We start from the raw sequence: 8,393 nt of genomic DNA on the forward strand, positions 1-8,393 counted from the left end.
CCGCCCCCGCCTTCATCTACTTAGCTGGTGAGTTTAGTACCCATCATTTGGTGCCGTGACCAGGATACACTGGTTTGCCCGTCCCCGATCGACGTAACCTCAAACCGACGACTGTAAGAGGTTCCCAACCTGTTTCGTTGGAGTTGGCTGTTTGATCCAGATTTTTTGAAAAATACAAGGCCTCCAGAGATTGGAGGTACCAGGTGAGTACCTTTCCAATCACTCTATCCCCCGTTTTGCGGTACTTCCTGGGTCTTTTTGACCGTTTCAGCCCTACTGTGTGGAAGTCGTCGGAGAAATGCCGGACGAGAAGCGATTGAAGCCGAAAGAGGTGAAGCGGAAGAGCGTCGTCGAAGCGCTTAAACGGTTGGACCTGTTCCTGACCAAGTTTGATCCCGATCAGCATCAAAGAGAAGTTCCCCATCGTCTGGAGCGACTGGAGAAAGTGTGGAATGCGTTCGAAATCGTCCAAGAAGAATACGAGGAATTGGACGACTCTGAAGAGTTCGTCCAGAAGAATCTAGAGCTATGCGGTACAGTCGAGGAGATGTACTTCCGTGTAAAGGCTGGATTAGTATCGAAGCTACCAGCACCCGCCGATACCGTTGCACCCGCTGCGGCTCCAGTTGCACCCGTGGTTCCGAACCCTCTCGCTAACGTGAAGCTCCCGACAATTTCTTTGCCGGAGTTCGATGGAGACTTCAATCATTGGTTGACATTCCACGATACGTTTGTGTCTATGATCCATTCATCGACGGAGATATCTCAAGTCCAAAAATTTCATTATCTCCGGGCAGCTTTGAAGGGCGAAGCTGCGAATTTGATTCAGTCGATCACGATCACAGCGAACAACTACGCCGTCGCTTGGGACGCGTTGGTGACCCGCTTTTCAAACCGCGCCATACTTCGGAAGAAACACATCCGAGCCCTTCTGAAGCATCCGAAGATCCCGAACAACAACGTAGAAGCCCTGCACAAAATCGTGGATGAATTCCAGCGCCACACGAAGGTCGTCGAACAACTTGGCGAGCCTGTGGACCAATTCAGCTCAATCCTAATCAAATTGCTGGAGGACAAACTGGATGACGCGTCGCTCACGGCGTGGGAGGAATCCGTCGCCACAGTAGCGCACCCAACCTACAACGACATGGTCCAATTCTTGCAAAAGCGAGCCCGCATACTGGAGACCATTTCAATCAACCGTCCTCAGCACACCCCGTCGAAGTCAAATAACCAACCTCCCGCTTCGAAGAAGTTCCCCTCCACCCGACTTAGTACAAACGTCGCTTCTGACGGATCGCCCAAATCGTTCCCAAACTGCCCTGCATGCGAGAAGCAGAGACATTCCATCTTCGACTGCTCCGTGTTCAACGGTCTGGACGCAAAGGGCCGTATGAAGGTGGTGGCGGACAAAAAGCTTTGCAGCAATTGTTTCCGCAGTGATCATTTTGCCCGCAACTGCCGCTCGAAGTTCAGCTGTAAACACTGCTCGCGGCGGCATCACTCCATGATTCACCCTGGACCATTTGAGGTGGATAAGCAGGGATCTGATGGCGGTTCCGAGAATCCGTTGCCCAGCACGTCCAGCGTAGTGACAGCGGTCGCTGCAATCCCAACACCCGAGGTCGTTTCGACGGCCAAATCATCCAACGCCAGCGTGATTCTGCCAACAGTAGTGCTACTAGTCGTCGACGTCTACGGCCAAGAGCATATCGCCCGGGCGCTGCTGGATACAGGTTCCCAACCCAACGCAATCAGCGAACGATTGTGCCAATTACTTCACCTTCCCCGAAAGGTCGTCAACGTTCCGATCGCTGGAGTTGATGGCACTAACACAAACGCTAAATACGAAGTCCGCACAGAAATCCGCTCCCGTCTGGTAAATTTCGCCGAATCCCTGGAATTTCTGGTGTTTCGGAAGGTGACTAGCGATACACCGTCTGTTTCGTTCTCCACCACTCGATGGGACATTCCCGACAGGTTTGCTCTCGCTGACCCCGACTTCAACACTCCCAGGAGAGTCGACATGATACTCGGCGCTGAACATTTCTATTCGTTCATCCGAGATGGACGATTCCGTTTACCAAACCATGGTCCTTTGCTCGTCGAGACTGTTTTCGGCTGGATCGTTGCCGGGAAGTTCGAAGATCCGCATGAAGCAGGCGAGCGCTCCGTTGTAACTTGTCATGCGGCGACAGTTACCCCCGTAAACGAACTGCTAGAGCGATTCTGGCGCATCGAGGAGCTGCATGGACCAAACTAATTCGTAGAGGAACAGAAGTGCGAGAACTACTATCAGGAAACCGTATCCCGCGATCCGACCGGTCGCTACATCGTCCGGATGCCAAAGCACCCCGATCACGAGAAAATGATTGGATTATCGAAAGCATTCGCCACCCGCCGACTGAGGTCGTTAGAACAGCGACTGTCAAAAGACGAAAGTGTGAAGAAGCAGTACCACGACTTCCTTCACGAATACATCACCCTCGGCCACATGGCTGCGGTTCAAGAAGCTGAAGAAGACGATGCAAAAGCTTGTTACCTCCCGCACCATCCCGTCCTGAAGGAGTCAAGCTCTACCACGAAAGTGCGAGTGGTCTTTGATGGGTCGGCCAAGACCAGTTCCGGACACTCGCTCAATGATTCTCTACTCGTGGGTCCCGTGGTTCAGGACGACCTCCTAAGCCTAATCCTTCGTTTCCGGAAGTTTCCGGTAGCTCTGGTGGCGGACATCGAGAAGATGTATCGCCAAGTTTCGATGCATCCACAGGACCGTCCACTACAAAGAATCCTGTGGCGTTTTCACGCGTCTGAGCCCATTCAAACGTATGAACTGGGCACAGTCACTTATGGTCTTGCTCCGTCCTCGTTCCTCGCCACACGAACCCTCTTGCAGCTCGTCGAAGATGAAGGATGTCCGTTCCCGAAAGCTAGCGCGGCAATCAAGAAGAACGTGTATGTAGATGACCTCATCGGAGGAGCCGACAGCACCGAAGAAGCCATCCAACTGCGTGAGGAGTTAGGCGATCTGCTTCAAAAATGTGGATTCCGTTTTCGTAAGTGGTGCTCCAATTCACTTCCAGTTCTGGCTGGCCTATCTCCTGATGAGCTCGGAATGCAATCGTCCATGAAGTTCGACCCCGACGAAAGCATCAAAACCCTCGGAATTCGATGGGAACCTGAAGCGGACGTGTTTCGTTTTGACTTCTCCGTTACCGTAAAGGATCAACCGCCAACTAAACGCCTCATCCTCTCCGCTATTGCACAGCTTTATGACCCCCTTGGCGTAATTTCTCCTGTCGTCGTAGAGGCGAAAGTTCTTATGCAGAATCTCTGGCTCCAAACCTTGGGCTGGGACGACGTAGTTTCTCCAGATCTCCAGCTCAGATGGACCCAATTCTGTGAGCAGCTTCCCCATCTCACCAATTTTCGACTCGAAAGATTTGCCTTCGCTAGTGGATTCCAATCTGCAGAGTTACATTGCTTTGCGGATTCGTCTGAGACCGCATACGGTGCCTGCATATATGTGCGGTCCGAAGCCGCTGATGGGCACGTGCAAGTGAGTCTACTCGCTTCAAAATCGAGGGTGGCTCCCCTGAGCTCCACCAATATCCCACGCCTCGAGTTATGTGCCGCTCTCCTCGCTTCTCGCTTGTACGAAAAGATCGTCAACGCTCTGGATATGGAATTTCAAGCAAGTTTCTTCTGGTCCGACTCAACAATTGTCCTTCAGTGGCTGAAGGCTCCCCCGCGTACCTGGAAGACATTTGTGGCGAACCGAATCGCCGAGATTCAAGCTACTACCGTTGGTTCGCACTGGCAACATGTGGCTGGGAAAGAAAACCCCGCTGATATGGTTTCGCGCTGAGTCACCGTCGAAGAGTTGATCAACAGTGAGCTGTGGAAGTTCGGTCCTATGTGGCTACGCAACGACAAGTCTACGTGGCCTTCGCAGTGTCTTCCAGAGAGAAACATCACGGATGAGGACCTCGAGCTGAGAAAGAACGTGGTTCTCACCACCCAGATTCATCGTCCCGACTCCCTATTCGAAAGGTTTTCATCGTACCAAACTCTCCTCCACACTGTCGGATATTGCTTCCGGTTTTGCTACAATTCCCGTAATAAGGGTCGACGGAATTCCGGTACAGTGCTCTCCGTTACCGAACTACAAAACGCCAAGACAGCCTTGGTGAAGCTTGTTCAGGCTGAAGCCTTCCCCGAAGACCTGAAGCGCTTGAAGAAGGGATTCACGGTTTCGAGCAAGTCATCCCTTCGCTTGTTGAGCCCGTTTCTAGACGCCGAAGGACTAATCCGTGTTGGTGGCCGGTTGCGGTTGTCCGATACACCGTACGACGTTAAACATCAAGTCGTCCTTCCCGGTTTTCATCCGTTCACCCGACTTCTCCTGAAGTACTATCATCGTAAGCTTGTTCATGGCGGGATCATGATGACTCTTTCGGTCGTCCGGGACGAGTTCTGGCCATTGAATGGGCGGAAGGCCGTCCGAAGCGCTATACGAAATTGTTACGAGTGCAGCAGAGCGAATCCACACCCCATTCAGCAACCAATCGGCCAACTGCCGATTGCCAGAGTTACCGCACATGAAGCTTTTGTGTGTACAGGGGTTGATTATTGCGGTCCCATTTATCTCAAACCAGCACATCGTAAAGCAGCTGCCAGAAAGTGCTACATTTCCGTTTTCGTTTGCCTGAGCACTAAAGCAGTTCATCTAGAGCTCGTGAGTGACTTAAGCACTTCGGCCTTCCTGATGGCTCTCGACCGCTTCACATGGAGAAGAAACAAGCCCCAACATCTGTATTCGGACAACGGTACAAATTTCATCGGTGCCAAAAACGCGCTCCACAAATTGTACCGAATGCTCCAACCGGGACACGACAGTGACCAGATTAGTAAGCACCTCGCCGAAGACAATATCCAGTGGCATCTCATTCCGCCCCGTGCTCCTAATTTTGGCGGCCTCTGGGAGGCCGCTGTTAAGGTTGCCAAGAATCAGCTGGTACGCCAACTTGGATCATCTCTACTGTCCTTCGAAGAGTTGACGACTGTGCTGATCAAAATCGAAGGTTGCATGAATTCGCGTCCGCTGTTGCCGCTTTCGAGCGACCCGAACGACCTTGGAACCCTCACGCCAGCGCACTTCCTCGTGCGGAACATGATCCGCCCTCTCCCCGAAGCTGACATTCGGAACACACCCCTAAACCGCCTCGATCAGTACCAGAAGCTCCAGAAGTACTCCCAAACCTTCTGGCATAGATGGCGGAACGAATACTTGAAGGAGTTGAATCGGCAGTACTGCGCAAACCCAAAACGCAACCTGATCAACGTTGGGGACATCGTCATCCTAAAGGACGAGTCTCTCGCCCCTGCACGCTGGCCTCTGGCCCGCATTATTGAAACGCACCCAGGGCCTGACGGTGTGACCCGTGTTGCAACCCTTCGTACATCCTCCGGCATCCTGAAGAGAGCGGTATCCAAGATATGCCCCTTAGAGTGTACTACCGAAGAATGAATTGTACTAGATGTTCAAAAATTTATGATACGATTTTTGTGAATTCGAGATAGGTTAGTTTGAAAACAGGTTTCCAAAGGTGGCCGGTATGATATGTATTAAAATACTTAAATTCTTAAACCTAAATTTTCATTCCTAGTTCAGGCAGTTCAAAATGACATGAACTTTTTGGTGCTCTCGTCTAAAAACGATCTTCCCATCGTTCTCGCATTTGTATTGTAGGGTTTTCGTATGTATAGAGCTACCTATTGAATTGCCATCAGCTAGGCCACCAGTTAATGTTTACGTTTGCTATTATAACTATTGAAAGTGAAAGCACCAAGGCAGTTTTGGTTTCGCTCCCGAAAAATCCCAGTTTTTAGTGAGTTTTTACTCGTCAAGGTGCGTATAAACCGTTTCCCGCCGGTAGAGGACATTCCCGCGAGTGAATAAGCACCCGTTCGATGGAAGTTAATCCGTTGGCGAGCTGAAAATCCCCGCCTGAACGCGTACCTCGTGGTAGCTGCATTGCATACGATTGGCTGGTCGTACATCGTCCTGCTGTGTGGTCCCACGTTGCGCTGCTCGCTCACCGCCCCCGAAGTCGCCGCCCGAAAGCACCTGTAAATAGAGAGGCATAGAGAAACCCGCCCCCGCCTTCATCTACTTAGCTGGTGAGTTTAGTACCCATCAAGGGAACATCCCTATTTGTGGATCGTTCCTTGAGTGGGCAACTGCTATTGAAAGCATGAATTATTCTATTTGTTACTAAATTAGAAGTGATTTCAAGATCGTCGCATGTGTGGATAGAATTTTCAAGAAAATTGCCACCCGCTTGCAGATTAGTGTAGTAGAGCTCCCAGTTTGTTTTCCTGGGATCCCTGAAAGTTTCTTTAATAATATCCTTAGCTTTATATTCAAATATTATGTATTTATGATCAGATAGTGATATTTCATCGGAAACATGCCAATTTTGTATGTTTTCCGAGAGTGTGTTACTACAGAGTGTTAGATCTAAAACTTCTTGTCGTATAGAATTCATGAAAGTGAAATTGTTACCTTGATTACACTTTGTACAGAGCCTAAATGTATTCTATTCAAATTCTACTATATCGATCTGGTGTCTTTGTGCTGCTTTCCATTTGATGTTTGATGTTTGGCTGCTGTTCCTTTTCCAGTCCAATGGGGCACGTTCGGTGTAGTACTAGATTTGTAGGAATGAGCTGAATTTTAGTATGGTGAGAAGGTCAATTGGCTTCTTTAACGGTGTTGAGATAACACGATATTCTAAATCTGCATGTCAAACTGAGCCGATGTCCAAATTTTCATGAATTTTAGTGCTCGGGAACCTATTGAAAAATCAATTTGAAGTTTGTATGGGAGCGATTTGTCGAATCACCCCTCGTCGCAGTTTGTACGGGACGGAGCTGTCAAACAGTTGCCCAGCTGTCAAAGGGTGATATCAAAAAATCTCTTTGAAATTGGTTTTAGGTACCAAAATAAAGTTCTAAAAATCTGAAAAAAATCATAGAGGCTCAGAAAAAGGTGCCCTTTCGTATAAAATCAAAAAATCCCTTCATTTTTCTTATTTAAAAACCCAATTCTCCGTTTCTTCAATGAAATGGTGCAAAAAGCGTGGGAATTATGATTCCTTGCCTAATTTGATGATGTTTGCAGATTGTTGCAGGAGTTCAAACACATATTCCTTCAGGATTTCATCTAGATATTACTCCATGCATATTCCCATTAATTTATCCGCCATTTTCTTTGGGGATAACTCTAGTAATTTATTCAATATTTCCTAGGAATTCCTACGGAAATTCTGTGGACACTGTGAATATGAATTTTGTTATTCTTGGAGAAATTTGTGGACGACTTTTTAATCCTTCAGGAATACCTGAAAAAGCAGCTGAAAATGTCCGTATTTTAGATGCTTTATCAGGTATTCCGGAAGGATTAAAAAGTCGTCCACAAATTTCTCCAAGAATAACAAAATTCATGTTCAATAATTTCTCTAGGAATTTTCCCATACATTCCTCAATATTTTTATAGGAATTTTACCAAGGATTTCTCGAGAACTTTCTCTCTCTCTCTCCAGGAATTTTTTGAGAAATTCCTACTGAGATTCCTTGGGAATACTTCAGATGTTCATCCAGATATTCATTGAAAAGTACTTCCTGAAAATTATACATGGATTCTACTGAATATTACTTCAGAAATTACTGCAGAGGTTCTTTCAGAACGTCCTGCTCCGAATTCCTTTGAAAATTTCAGGAATTTCAGCAAGAAATTTCCTTAAAAGTTCCTCCATGGAATTTCAGAAACTTATTTAAAATTAATTTTCAAATTCCATAGGTATTTTTTTAATCTTCAAGAATCCTTTGAGAAATTCCATCAATGATTCCGGTAGAAATTCCTACAAGCTCTTGCGGTTCCATCACAAATATCTCCTGGGATGTCCAGAGATCCTAGTTGATTTTTTTTTTTCAAATATTTCTCCAGGGATTTCTGAGAAGTTCTTACAGAAATCACACAAACATTGCTAATTCTTTAAGAAGAATCTGAAGGAATTTCCAAGAAATCCCTGGAGTGAGTATTGTTCCGAGAAATCCCTTAGACAACTTCTGGAGTTACCGTTGTAATCTCCTAAAAGAAATTTTTGGAAATTTCCTGGAGGGAAATTGGACAAAGATTCCGTAAGCAATTTCTGAAGCTATCTGTGGAGAATACGTGAAGATACACTTTAAGATACCACCTTTATGCTTAGGCAAAAAAAAAAACACAAAGGAAATCTGGAGCAATTCTGCAAGTAATTTCAAGGAAAAAATACTTTAGGAATTTCTGGAGCAATTCCTGGAAAAATTCGTTGAGTATTTTTAAGCTT

General features: G+C 47.3%; 3 protein-coding genes across 3 annotated transcripts; all 3 read left to right on the forward strand.

The window, feature by feature from the left end:
* The first annotated feature begins 298 nt into the window (after positions 1–298).
* Positions 299–2,263, forward strand: LOC134286139 (uncharacterized). Its single transcript, XM_062847711.1, has one exon. The coding sequence runs from the start codon at positions 299–301 to the stop codon at positions 2,261–2,263; it is 1,965 nt and encodes a 654-aa protein (XP_062703695.1).
* A 105-nt stretch (positions 2,264–2,368) lies between these two features.
* On the forward strand, positions 2,369–3,868 carry LOC134286141 (uncharacterized). The gene has a single exon (XM_062847712.1). It carries the CDS (start codon positions 2,369–2,371, stop codon positions 3,866–3,868), a length of 1,500 nt encoding a protein of 499 aa, XP_062703696.1.
* Positions 3,869–3,916: 48 nt separating this feature from the next.
* LOC134286142 (uncharacterized) lies at positions 3,917–5,530 on the forward strand. Its single transcript, XM_062847713.1, has one exon. It carries the CDS (start codon positions 3,917–3,919, stop codon positions 5,528–5,530), a length of 1,614 nt encoding a protein of 537 aa, XP_062703697.1.
* Positions 5,531–8,393: the final 2,863 nt, after the last annotated feature.

This window comes from Aedes albopictus, chromosome 2 (genome assembly GCF_035046485.1).
Source record: "Aedes albopictus strain Foshan chromosome 2, AalbF5, whole genome shotgun sequence".
NCBI lineage: Eukaryota > Metazoa > Arthropoda > Insecta > Diptera > Culicidae > Aedes > Aedes albopictus.